The 13,168-nt window shown below is 35.8% G+C and overlaps 1 protein-coding gene across 2 annotated transcripts; it reads right to left on the bottom strand.

Annotated features, from left to right (window-relative positions):
* Positions 1 to 987: 987 nt before the first annotated feature.
* Positions 988 to 9,247, bottom strand: LOC106079097 (autocrine proliferation repressor protein A-like). 2 transcript variants are annotated; one of them, XM_056021325.1, is made up of 12 exons: positions 9,090 to 9,247; positions 7,187 to 7,393; positions 6,382 to 6,496; positions 6,028 to 6,139; positions 5,578 to 5,691; positions 5,233 to 5,325; positions 4,708 to 4,797; positions 4,366 to 4,495; positions 4,155 to 4,272; positions 3,441 to 3,656; positions 2,728 to 2,884; positions 988 to 1,365 (listed from the first exon to the last, which is right to left on the bottom strand). In XM_056021325.1, the coding sequence occupies exons 2-12, from the start codon at positions 7,371 to 7,373 to the stop codon at positions 1,246 to 1,248; spliced, it is 1,452 nt and encodes a 483-aa protein (XP_055877300.1). In that variant the 5' UTR covers positions 7,374 to 7,393; positions 9,090 to 9,247; the 3' UTR covers positions 988 to 1,245. The 2 variants fall into 2 exon arrangements, with proteins under 2 accessions (XP_055877300.1, XP_055877301.1); XM_056021326.1 differs by lacking the exon at positions 9,090 to 9,247 and adding an exon at positions 8,544 to 8,788.
* Positions 9,248 to 13,168: the final 3,921 nt, after the last annotated feature.

Here is a 13,168-nt window from a genome sequence, read left to right as displayed (position 1 = left end):
TGTGTGTCTCTATCACAGGGAAGTCAGCTTTGTGTGTGTGTCTCTATCACAGGGAAGTCAGCTTCGTGTGTGTGTCTCTATCACAGGGAAGTCAGCTTTGTGTGTGTGTCTCTATCACAGGGAAGTCAGCTTTGTGTGTGTGTGTCTCTATCACAGGGAAGTCAGCTTTGTGTGTGTGTCTCTATCACACGGAAGTCAGCTTTGTGTGTGTGTGTCTATCACAGGGAAGTCAGCTTTGTGTGTGCTTCTACCACAGGGAAGTCAGCTTTGTGTGTGTCTCTATCACAGGGAAGTCAGCTTTGTGTGTGCTTCTACCACATGGAAGTCAGCTTTGTGTGTGCTTCTACCACAGGGAAGTCAGCTTTGTGTGTGTCTCTATCACAGGGAAGTCAGCTTTGTGTGTGTCTCTATCACAGCGAAGTCAGCTTTGTGTGTGCTTCTATCACAGGGAAGTCAGCTTTGTGTGTGTCTCTATCACAGGGAAGTCAGCTTTGTGTGTGCTTCTATCACAGGGAAGTCAGCTTTGTGTGTGTCTCTATCAAAGGGAAGTCAGCTTTGTGTGTGTCTCTATCAAAGGGAAGTCAGCTTTGTGTGTGTCTCTATCACAGGGAAGTCAGCTTTGTGTGTGTCTATCACAGGGAAGTCAGCTTTGTGTGTGTCTCTATCACAGGGAAGTCAGCTTTGTGTGTGTCTATATCACAGGGAAGTCAGCTTTGTGTGTGTCTCTATCAAAGGGAAGTCAGCTTTGAGTGTGTCTCTATCACAGGGAAGTCGCTTTGCGCGTGTCTCTATCACAAGGAAGTCAGCTTTGTGTGTGTCTCTATCACAGGGAAGTCAGCTTTGTGTGTGTCTCTATTACAGGGCAAGAAATGGGATGAGACGGAGACAAAGGATGAAATGTTAAATCTGGTGTAATGATGATGCATCATGGGAATGAATAACGTATGCTTCGTTTAAACCTACATAAGAAATTGAAATAAAAATTCATTCATGTTTTGTATATACATTTAAATTTTATTGTGTATGTATATCTGTAAATATTGCACAGAATAAAGTAATATACAAAATGCGCCATTGCAAGGAAATATAAAGAATCAATAAAGGGTCAAATTTCATTGCAGGAAAGACAAAAAGTGGGCGTTGTCTATCAACATTTGTAAGTGTAAACATGTTGGATTGTAACCAACAAGTAGGTCTTGTCTGTCGGATAGTATGCCATCTTTGTCCAGCCAAACCTAGGTCAAGTTAGACTAAAGTCCCTCGACAAGTTTCTCCAGAACAATCTGGAAATGGGAAGATGTCTGGTACAATGTTCACTTCTGTTGTAAAGTCCATGGTGGAACCTTTCTGACCTGGGAACTTGAGCTGGAAGAAAAATAGCATTGTGACATTTAACCTCAGACCTAAATGTACATGGTCAAGTGTTATATTGAGTTGTATGTTGATTGAACATTAAGGTAGGTTAGCAGAATTAGAGGGCCTATAAAATATTGATAGAGAAGGTTCGGTGGCTGTTGGTGGATCAATTTAGTAATAGGTTGCATCATTAACCCTCTTTAGTCACTCCCTTATGGATTATCTCACAAGAAGGAGATGAATGTTTGGGCATTAGCTGCCTGGGCATTAGCTATGGTCGGAACAATGATGCCCAATCAGTTATTCCCCCTCTCCAAGCAGCTGATGTATCCAAAGGAACGACAAGTGTCATTACAGTTTTGGGGTCAGCAGCGTCGCAGTTTCTGCCAGGGTGTAGCATTGTGTGTTGCTAGCTGCCTAATTGTTACGGGTTCTGCTTTTTTTGCCTCAAGGTGACTCCTGAAGCATTTCCCATGTCTGTGTATAGCTGTAAGGCAGCAGAGGTTTAAATCCAGTTTTCCTTCTCCTAGGTGGGCAGCCAGTTATGGCTAACGAGCCCCTCCTGCCCGAAGCTTACTGGTTTAGGCTCCAGTTACTCGCCTTTGCACCTTCTCTTGTCAGTAACGGTTCCGACTCTATATCTAAGCCACACGTGAAGGTCAAGAATCAGACTGGTTGTCAGAGGCTATTTAAGACGCATGCCATTGGAAGCATTTTCTAGGTAGTGGACTGCTTTTTTCCTGTACCACTTCAAGCACTATACACCACAAACAGTAATAGTATGTACACCAGAAATTGAGATGATCCTGAAATTTCTAATTACAGCAAATTGATTAAATGATTCGTTGAATAAAAAACGAAGGTGATAACATCCGTTGTTAGTTTGTTGTTAGTTTGTTGGTAGTTTGTTGGTAGTTTGTTGTTAGTTTGTTGGTAGTTTGTTGGTAGTTTGTTGTTAGTTTGTTGGTAGTTTGTTGGTAGTTTGTTGGTAGTTTGTTGTTAGTTTGTTGTTAGTTTGTTGGTAGTTTGTTGTTAGTTTGTTGGTAGTTTGTTGGTAGTTTGTTGGTAGTTTGTTGTTAGTTTGTTGGTAGTTTGTTGGTAGTTTGTTGGTAGTTTGTTGTTAGTTTGTTGTTAGTTTGTTGGTAGTTGTTGCTAGTTTGTTGTTAGTTTGTTGGTAGTTTGTTGTTTTGTCTAGCCATTGTATAACTATCTTGATGCATCAATTGGGATTGGTGTTATTCTGGGTATAATACTTGCAAATATTTAAATTGTAAAACTTAAAATGTTAGCATATAGCGTGTTATTAGAACTTTTAGACTAAATCCTTAGACTTTTAGACTAAATCCTAAGAGTTTTAGACTAAATCCTCACCTCGATGAAAAAGGCGGCCCATCCCACTTTTGGTATCTCAATGACAGCTTCATACTTAGTGTCACTGATCTTGGTTGGAGATCTGCTGAGCCAGATGACCGGATGTATCAAAGCTTTGCCAGTTTTTGGATCAGCAGCGAATAACCGAAAGTCACGTCTAAATATAGAAACATAGACATCAAAAAAAAAAAAAAAAAGAGGGCGATTGGTCATCATGGATTTTGTCTTGGTCTCTTTGTGCAAACATGACATTCCTAACTTGTTCAATAGTTCAGACTATATTCAGTCTTCATAAAATGGGATGCGATAGATTGCGTGAACACGCTGGTCAGAGAAATCAACACATAAACATGGCGTCACACCTTAGGAAACCTCAAATCCGTAGGGACTAGCTGAAGAGGTTGTGGTGTCGCTTATTACCATGTCTGTGCAGAGAGCTTACCACCGAAAAGTCATAAAACAAAATCTATATAAAGAGGCTTTCATCACAGCATAATATCAATGTGATTATCATATAAAAGTTTTAGTTTTCTATATAGATATGTTCTGTATAAATATGCCAGAGGTGTCCCAATAAAATATTCACCATCAAAATGAAAAATGTGTTTTTGTCATGTGCATATTAACCCAAAAATCTTTTATTTTTAATTATTGAACATACAGGAATTCGGAAATAAGAAACGAAACAAAATATGAGCTCTTGAAATGTTTACCTTTTGTTATCCAAAGTCTGGGCATGAAACACAGTCACAGCTTTTGGTGGAATGGATGAAGTGACCAGAATTGAACCATGTGTTGAATTCTGGCTTCGAACCCAAGTCAGTGAAGGAAAAGGAGCTTTTTCTACAATGTTCAGAAAAAAGCCTTGAATTCCAAGAATAATATTCATCAGATGGCCCACCATTGAATGCTCGGCATTTGGTACAACTCTGATGAAACAGAAGAGGACAACATCATTCTCTAATGCACTTTTTAAACACTTCTAAAAATAAAACAACATCATTCTCTAATGCACTTTTTAAACACTTCTAAAAATAAAACAACATCATTCTCTAATGCACTTTTTAAACACTTCTAAAAATAAAACAACATCGTTCTCTAATGCACTTTTTAAACACTTCTAAAAATAAAACAACATCATTCTCTAATGCACTTTTTAAACACTTCTAAAAATAAAACAACATCGTTCTCTAATGCACTTTTTAAACACTTCTAAAAATAAAACAACATTATTCTCTAATGCACTTTTTAAACACTTCTAAAAATAATTGTTAGCTACTATTGAGAAAATGCTTAAATAATTTTTTAAAATGGCAAAAATTTAAAGAAACTTAGGAGAATTTGTTTTTTTAATTTACAGCGATAGTTAATAGTGCTTCTGAATTCTTAGCTAACCACTGACATAACATGAAAAAATGAAGAAATACCTGAGAAATTTGGGTCCTTGTAACTGGTCATAGTAATAGTGTGAGTCGTCAGGAATAAAGAATTCATCTCCACCAGTACTCACGATCATCTTAGGCATAGTGTACCTTTCATTGTAGGCTGGACTCCAAATGAAATGAATGATACTGTTAATAAACTACAATCAACGCCTTATATATCTCAAATAGACAGAATGAGCTATAAACTACTTACTTATGGGATCTATCACTGCCTGCATTTTGGGGATGTTAGGACTGTCTAAATTTTGGGTGATGTTCATTGTGTAGTAAGAATCAAAAGCAAATGTCCAACCACCAAGTGACCGGAAATGATGATGAAGATTCTAGAAGAAGCAATGAAAAAGCGCGAATTTTTTTTACATATAGTCAAAATTATTATTATTTTTAAGATAAAACATTTAGACTGTCCAAACCAGTTGTTTTTTTTGTTACTGTCTTAGTTGTAGACTCATTTCAGAAATGATTGAAATGTTTTATTTTTCATAAATTAGTCAGTAATTTACACTAAAATGAAGAATGAGTAGAACTGAATTACTTTTTGAAAATTGAGTAAATCCATAACACAAGGTATCATACCAATGACCCTTTTGTCCACTGCTGCAGTGGTCCATGTGGTCCAGCCACGCTGAAATAAAGTAACAGATCATCATAGAGGCTTTAAAGTAAAAACATTTTGACGAAACGTACAATGACTAAGACTAAGACTAAGACTGCTTGATTGATCCTTATGGAGATTTGTTGTGATTACAAATATTCTTTTCTCATATAAAGACAACACAACAGAAATATTCTCATAAATAGAACAGACACAACATTCATTGAGCGACTACACACAGACATCTTCATCCTTTTCATGTTTCCTGAACAACGAGTGACGTTGATATAGTCTGACCAGACGCACTTGGAACAGATTCACAATAATCAGACATACATAGACCAGAGACATTTTGTGACATAATTCATTAACTAGACACATTTACAGAAATTTGATTTCAGCGCCAATGTTACTAAACACTAGTCTAGAACTGAACAATAAGATATTCAGCTGGAAAACACTTGCCTTGGATGCCCCAGCGACGACAAATTTGTCAATGTGGATGTTAGCAACAATCTGCATGTAGGCAGAGACTGTGTCGAAACCACGCACAACTGCCTGGGGATAACATCATACAATCAATCTGGGTTATTGTTTTTTGCTTGGAATTTAAAATGAAAACCTAAAATGTAGTAAAAAAAAACTTAAACTTCTTGATCTTCAAAGTTCAATAATAAAATTGTTACACAAAATCTTTGAAATATCCATGGCTTTGATTTTATCATTTTCATATATAATGGTAACATCTTAACAAGATATCTGGAATCTAACTTTGTAACTCAGATCATAGTAACTATAGCTAAATCTTGCCTTAGTCATAGGTAACCTTAACAAGATCTCTGGATTAGAGCCGTTGAGTAAAAACTCTCTCCATGTCCATGCGATAACATTGTCTTCCGTGCGATTCATTAGAGAGGGATCAGCCTAAACAAAGTGGTTAAACCAGAATAAATCTTAACAAAGTGATTATTGAAATGACATCTTTTACAGTATAAGTTAAGAATGCATACTTTAGAAAAAGACAAATAATGTTTTAATGTCTAGTGTATGTAAAACTTAAGAAATCATTGCACTCTCTGTCCTCTAAAATAAATATTTGTCTGCTCAAGACGAATCAACATGAATGATCTATTCAGCCTTCAAGGATCAGCGTAACGCTAGCCTTTACTGTATAGAGTTGGCTAAAAATAGAGGTGTTACGAAGAGCTGCCAACTTCCAAAATGTCTAGATGTAGATCTAGCTCTAGGAAGTTTCATTACCCAGAATACAGTTGGCTGGTTGGGCACTTGCTTGATGGTAGCACACACGGCCCCGATGTTCACAGCCAGGATGGTTATACCAGCAACGAAATCGTCTGCAATAGTAGGCGGCCTGAAACATAAACATATGTAATATATATGAAATATATAGGTCTTTACATGAACTTACATATACATATGTAATGTATATGTAATATATAGGTCTTTACATGAACTTACATAAACATATGTAATATATAGGTTTTTACATGAACTTTTTTACTTTGATACTTCGATCTTTGACTCAGTATTAGATACATATATGTATTATAAGTTTTCCACCGTAAAGATGTTAATACATAAGTAATCACTCACTTGTCTGTGTTGTGGCCTTGGTCAATCCACATAAAGCCGGTGTCTTTGTAGACAAGGTTGTGGGGTACTATTATAGACAGGTAATGCCACCATATTGGTTTCTTGGTGACCTTTTCTAACAATTATGATAAGAACGAAAGGTTGTTGTGTTGTAATATGAGCATTAGCAATAAGTATATATGAAAGAAAAGCCCCCAAGGGTTACACAAATAATAATTTAGGACCATCTGTGGCCAACTGTTAAGGAAAGGTTGGTTTGGCCTGTACAACGGGCAGCTGTCCATACTTTCCTCAAATAAGGTCAAGGTCGTTTCCGACGTAAAATTCATGAAAAGAAAACACAAACCAGAGATTTTTTTAATCAACAATCGAAACTGAACCACTATTTGTAACAATAATTTCTAACAACTGCGTTATAAATCGAAATCTATTACAACAGATAACTCAAGAGAAAAGCATGTTAATAGCCAAGCACTAGATCTAGTAGCCTTCGAACTAATGCAAAATGCAGAAAAAAATCAGAAGTTAAAAATAACATGTCCTTAGCTATAAATTAAAAAAAAAACAACAATCATAAACGCACGATTGCAGAAAGTATGTGTCATATGTAAGAAAACATGTTGTATATTGCAACTATAGCTTCACAATCTTTAACTATTAATATTTGAAACAAATTGTATGGGCACCGAATGTGCCTTCTTGTTAATTACGCAAAAAAAAAGGATCTTCAAAACATTACTCAACACTCACGAACAATCACGAACCCAATCTAACAAATAATCATTAAAAATATCTTTCATAATACCTGTCAGCCATTTTTGTGACGTCATGTTAAGCACGTGCAGCGTGAAGTCTGCACCAACTGACTGTGACAGCAGCGTATAGGAGTAGTTTGGATCAAACGTATTCACATAATCGTCCAGAGGTGTGCCCAGTGTTCCAGTCATAGCCACTGAAGTGACCGCCAGAACTAAACAGGCGAAACTTGTCATTCTTCAGGCAGGTAATATCTCTGTATGAAATATTAAGATAGTGTGTTAATTATAAAAAGATTCAATTTTCTAGATTCTTTGGTGTAAAAATGAATCTAGGTTTAAAGAATACATAACCATCTAGGTTTAATGGATACAACAACATCTAGGTTTAATGGGAAGCCTACATAAACAACTAGGTTTAATGGCTGCATAAACATCTAGGTTTAATGGCTACATAAACATCTAGGTTTAATGGCTACATAAACATCTAGGTTTAATGGCTACATAAACATTTAGGTTTAATGGGAAGCCTACATAAACATCTAGGTTTAATGGCTACATAAACAACTAGGTTTAATGGCTACATAAACAACTAGGTTTAATGGCTGCATAAACATCTAGGTTTAATGGCTACATAAACATCTAGGTTTAATGGCTACATAAACATCTAGGTTTAATGGCTACATAAACAACTAGGTTTAATGCTGCATAAACATCTAGGTTTAATGGCTACATAAACATCTAGGTTTAATGGCTACATAAACAACTAGGTTTAATGGCTGCATAAACATCTAGGTTTAATGGCTACATAAACATCTAGGTTTAATGGCTACATAAACATCTAGGTTTAATGGCTACATAAACATCTAGGTTTAATGGCTACATAAACAACTAGGTTTAATGGCTGCATAAACATCTAGGTTTAATGGCTACATAAACATCTAGGTTTAATGGGAAGCCTACATAAACATCTAGGTTTAATGGGAAGCCTACATAAACATCTAGATTTAATGGGAAGCCTACATAAACATCTAGGTTTAATGGATACTATTTTGGATACATAAACATTTACATTTGTTTGTTTTGTATTTACACGATTCGGATGTTCTTTCAGATTTGAAGATAATTACAAAATCTTCCACTGGACAGCGGGGGTGGGGGTGGGTGGTGGTGGGTGGAAGTGGGTAATTTCGAGCCCTCCAGATTTAGTGTTTAATATATAAAACAAAAACAAAAAAATGGAAAGTAAGAAAAAATATTTTGTATAAAAAACAAACAATGAAATGTAAAATAGCAAAATAATTTAGGCTGCTTTGAACCAAAATACACGAGCGGTACACTATTCAAACAAAAGAAATATCACATAAAATATTCGTCCAATGCTAATAATATTATTACGAATCTAACCTTTTTTTTCAAATGTAAACATAAGTAAAAGCAAAACTACTCTCTTCACTTCACTAAAACAAAAACGTGTTTTGAATAGTTCTCTCCAGGAAGTAAGTCATCTCAAGATCAGATTTCTAAACCAAAAAAAAAGATCAGCACATTCTTTTCACTGAGTTGTGTCACGGAGTATACAGTACAAAAATAAAGAATGGGGAGGTGAGTATGTCAATTTTGTGACCTCTGGTAGGACTCTGACTTGGTCGTGCGGTATGCAAGCTGGATTGTCGTTCGATTGTCTATATCAGTGATACCTAAAATACGGCTCGTTGGCCAGATTCGGCCCGCGACTTGGTTCCATCCGGCCCGCCGAATTCAACTATTGACGATTTCTCCACTCTATCTAATAATGTATTAATTTAAGCCAAAGTATTGGTCGAATGTCATACTAGAAGGCGGTTATCACATTTTAAGGTTACATATTATAAAACAGTAAGATACATGTCCACAATAAATAGACAATAATTATACAGATATGTGATTATTTTTATACGGTCTATAAATTACCTGTTATTTACTTTCGAACAATGGAATCAATAGTTCACTTTCAACTTAAACATGTCGGTGTACAAGTCAATACAACTAGAAGGCTCTCATGTGACTTGCAACAGGCGACACAGTGTTATGAGATAAAAATTGGAACTGATGTCGGAGTGACAAGAGAAACCAAGGTTCTCTCAGTGATCTTGTATCATCTCAGTGGTTCTCAAACTCTGCTAAGTCATTGATTTTCCTGGTTGATTCAGGCAGCCAGTTCTATGATCTAATGGAACTAGGGAAGAATAGGCACTTGTATGAATTAGACCTAATATATGGAATAAAAAATGGGCCTTTATCTTTGAATCTTTCTGAATATTTTAAAAGGTTGTGTTGTTGTTTTGTAATTATAAGTTATGGCTCAGTGTCTTATGTATTAGTTCTACTTTACTTGTGAGTCTTCTGTCCTGAAGGTTCTCCAAATTTAATTAATTTTTTTTACGAATAGTGTTACTTTAGTCAAATGTGAATATTCCTTTTGTATAAACCTCACGGCTCTATTGTACGTCTGTTCTAGTTAGATGAAGTGTTCTGTAGACGCAAGGAGGATGCTTAGTTCTGGGTGGAGAGGGGAGGTAGCACTTACTGCACTGAATGAATGAAGACTGTGAGGTTATTTTTTTTTCATCGGGGGGGGGGGGAGTGGCGTCAAAAAGTAAAAAGGTTGAGAATCACTGCTGTAGAGTACATCCTAGCTTTAGGTAATTTCAGGTACTGTCCCTGAGCAGGTAAATTTACAGGCACGGTCAGGAAAGACCGAACGAATAAAAATACCGTAAACAAGCGTAGATTCAATCTGTATACACTATGTGTAGTGTAGTTAATTATAGGTCCTGGTTGAAGCAGTAGTTGTTACATTCTAGAACAGGAACTATATCTTATAACAAAACTAGATCTAATCTTTCTTGAAATAGCACTAGACTAAATTTGTATGACTTATCTTATCTTATCGTATCTGTCTATCTATCTATTTATCTATCTATCTATCTATCTATCTATCTATCTATCTATCTATCTATCTATCTATCTATCTATATGTCTGCCTTTTTTTTACAAAGCTTACATCAACTCACTCTGTCTGTCTGGTACAATTTTTGTACACGTTATTTATCCCACACCCAATCTCGGATAATGTTTAAGTTTGGCACAATTATTTATTGTACCTGACAAAGCAAGAATAAATGAAGAAATACTAACCAATAAGTTATTCATTTATAGGGAATTAATTATTTTCTTTGATATCGAACAAGGGAAAGAAATTGTACTTGAAAGATGTGGCGGTATAAGCTAAATTAATCACCTTTATACTTTGTGTAGAAAATTAGGTTATCGCTTAAAAGTTTGAAACTAACAATAGATAGCTATGAAACCTTCAAATTCTAAAAGCACTTTACTGGCACAGTGTTTCGAGTATTGGCTTGAGGAGGCTTGAGGAGGCTTGAGCCCTGAGTTGGAATTCAAGTTGTACAACATTTAAAAAATAAATATATAGTAGTATAAAATACATTTCAAAATCTTTCACGGTAATCTTGACCCAGATAGTCCCTTCATCCCCCTTCACTTTCTAAAACAGGTCCAGAGATGTGATGACCATGGCACATTAAGAAAGCTTAATGCATGAAATAGCGCTAAACAAAAACATTTGGTAACTATATTTCTAATCGCACAGATTTATTATTGTTAGTCTAGATCTATTACGAATTTAATAACATGACAGATCCAAACTAATAATTGATACAATTACACTTCATATTAGCTTTGTTTAAAAAAACATTTTTTCTTTTTTTTTCTCTCTTTGCTTGTTGTCTATATTTTTTTAACAACCGAAATCAAAATTATTTTTGTTTATTTTTCTTTATTTAAAAAATCCATTAATTGTAATTTTATTAAAACACTGTGGTCTCAATTTTATCTTCATATCAGATATAATTTTCTTATCCTAAATACCTAACGTTGTGTAAATGTAATTAGTTTCATAAAAACTCCTTTGAATCACTGTATGTACTACAACGATATACATAAGTGTCATGTAGGATGGTTGCAGGGCCGGTCTTAGGCCACTGCAACCTTTGCGGTCGCAGTGGGCCCCTCGCTTTCTTAGGCCCGGCGCTAATTCTATGTGTTATTATTAAATTGCAAAATGTATACGAAAATTTCTAGTAATCTCCTGAATTTATCAAAATCTAATGAAAACTCATAAAAATCGCCTGAAAAATAGACAAAATTGTCATTTGTGGGTGTCATTCATTGCGGAAAACACCAATCGTAACGCGCGATAAAAGAAAAAAGGCATCGTCAGCTTTCATGTAATAAAATGTAATAATCGGGCGAATTTTCACCTTAATCGGAAGCTACAATACTTTATTTAGGCCTACTTTTATAGTCACTGACATATATATATGCCATAGTTTGCAAGGTTTGTAAAGTAAAGTTAATTTGATCACAATTTTGTACTTAGTAAAGTCGAATTTTTTTTTTCTGATACAAAATCTTAATTTTCACTTATTATCCTTTTTCCCACCCAGACTAGGCTTCGCGCAATCAGTTTCGCAAAGGGCCCCGCAATTGTTAGGACCGGCCATGGATGGCTGAATAACGGTAGATAACTCTTGTGGATGAGATCTGGTGTAGGTTCTGTATGATTTTCGTTCCTTTGTCCACATTTTCTTTGGTTAATATCTGAAACAAGTTACATAAAAAAACATAAAAAAAAACAAGTACATGAATATAGACTATAGACCATCGAAAAGAAGTTATCCTACCCTATTTATGTCAATGTCAATGTTATAAGTGTTATATATGTATATGTAACTAGTCGCATATAAACTCTACCAGTCCTGCCAATATTTCCTACACATTATGTTTCGAGAACAGAAAAACAATTTGTATTTTATTTCACTTTGTAGAGACTATATGCGGGAGTTCCCGCAGTCGTGGGTTCAAAATAGAAAGACATAAATAGTTAGAGCCGTTTTCGAGATCCGTGTCTAACCATCTACCTTTTCGAACCCTGAAAAGTTTTAAAGTTAGTTTAATAATAGGAATTGTAAAAAAATGTATCTCAGTGTGAATGCTTTGATAGGAAGACAGGACGCAAGAACATGATTGACTACAGAGTTATAGCTGACGATGTCAATGCTGGTTGACCACAGAGTTATAGCAGACGATGTCAATGCTGGTTGACCACAGAGTTATAGCAGACGATGTCAATGCTGGTTGACCACAGAGTTATAGCAGACGATGTCAATGCTGGTTTTCTTTGGCTGTGGAACAGGATTTTGGTTTTTAAAAAGTACTAACGATTTTAAGCGGGAGCTATAATTATTGTCACATTTATTGTTCCTGATTCCGAACGAATCGGATATCACTAAAGCAATGCCATGACATCTTAGCTCTTATAACACCACCGATCAACTTTTAGGAGCTCCCAAAACATTATAATAGTACCAACCAACACATCTTAGCTCTTATAACACTACCGATCAGCTTTTATGAGTTCGCTATACCAACCAACACATCTTAGCTCTTATAACACCACCGATCAGCTTTTATGAGCTCCCAATACCAACCAACACATCTTAGCTCTTATAAATGAGGACGGTGAACTTTTCGATTTGTGGAAAACCAAGGGCCGACTTAACCGTCACAGAAGCTGTTCGATTAGGTTTGTCAACACTCAATCGTTGCAGTCTCAGATTAACATAAGCACTGTACAGTCGTCATGGCAACAGTTGAGTACTATCGTTACAGTAGCTCCTAGAGACGTTTTGAGACGTGTGCATTTAGTGTCATGCAACTCTTTACAGCTCAGATATTACTTGGGTAGCAGCTCTTTACAGCTCAGATATTACTTGGGTAGTAACTCTTTACAGCTCAGATATTACTTGGGTAGTAACTCTTTACTGCTCAGATATTACTTGGGTAGCAACTCTTTACAGTTCAGATATTACTTGGGTAGCAGCTCTTTACAGCTCAGATATTACTTGGGTAGTAACTCTTTACTGCTCAGATATTACTTGGGTAGCAACTCTTTACAGTTCAGATATTAC

The sequence above is a fragment of the Biomphalaria glabrata genome, chromosome 2, assembly GCF_947242115.1.
Source record: "Biomphalaria glabrata chromosome 2, xgBioGlab47.1, whole genome shotgun sequence".
In the NCBI taxonomy this organism is placed as follows: domain Eukaryota; kingdom Metazoa; phylum Mollusca; class Gastropoda; family Planorbidae; genus Biomphalaria; species Biomphalaria glabrata.
Note: the sequence above shows the minus strand (reverse complement) of the source record. Positions and strands in the feature narration are given on the sequence as shown.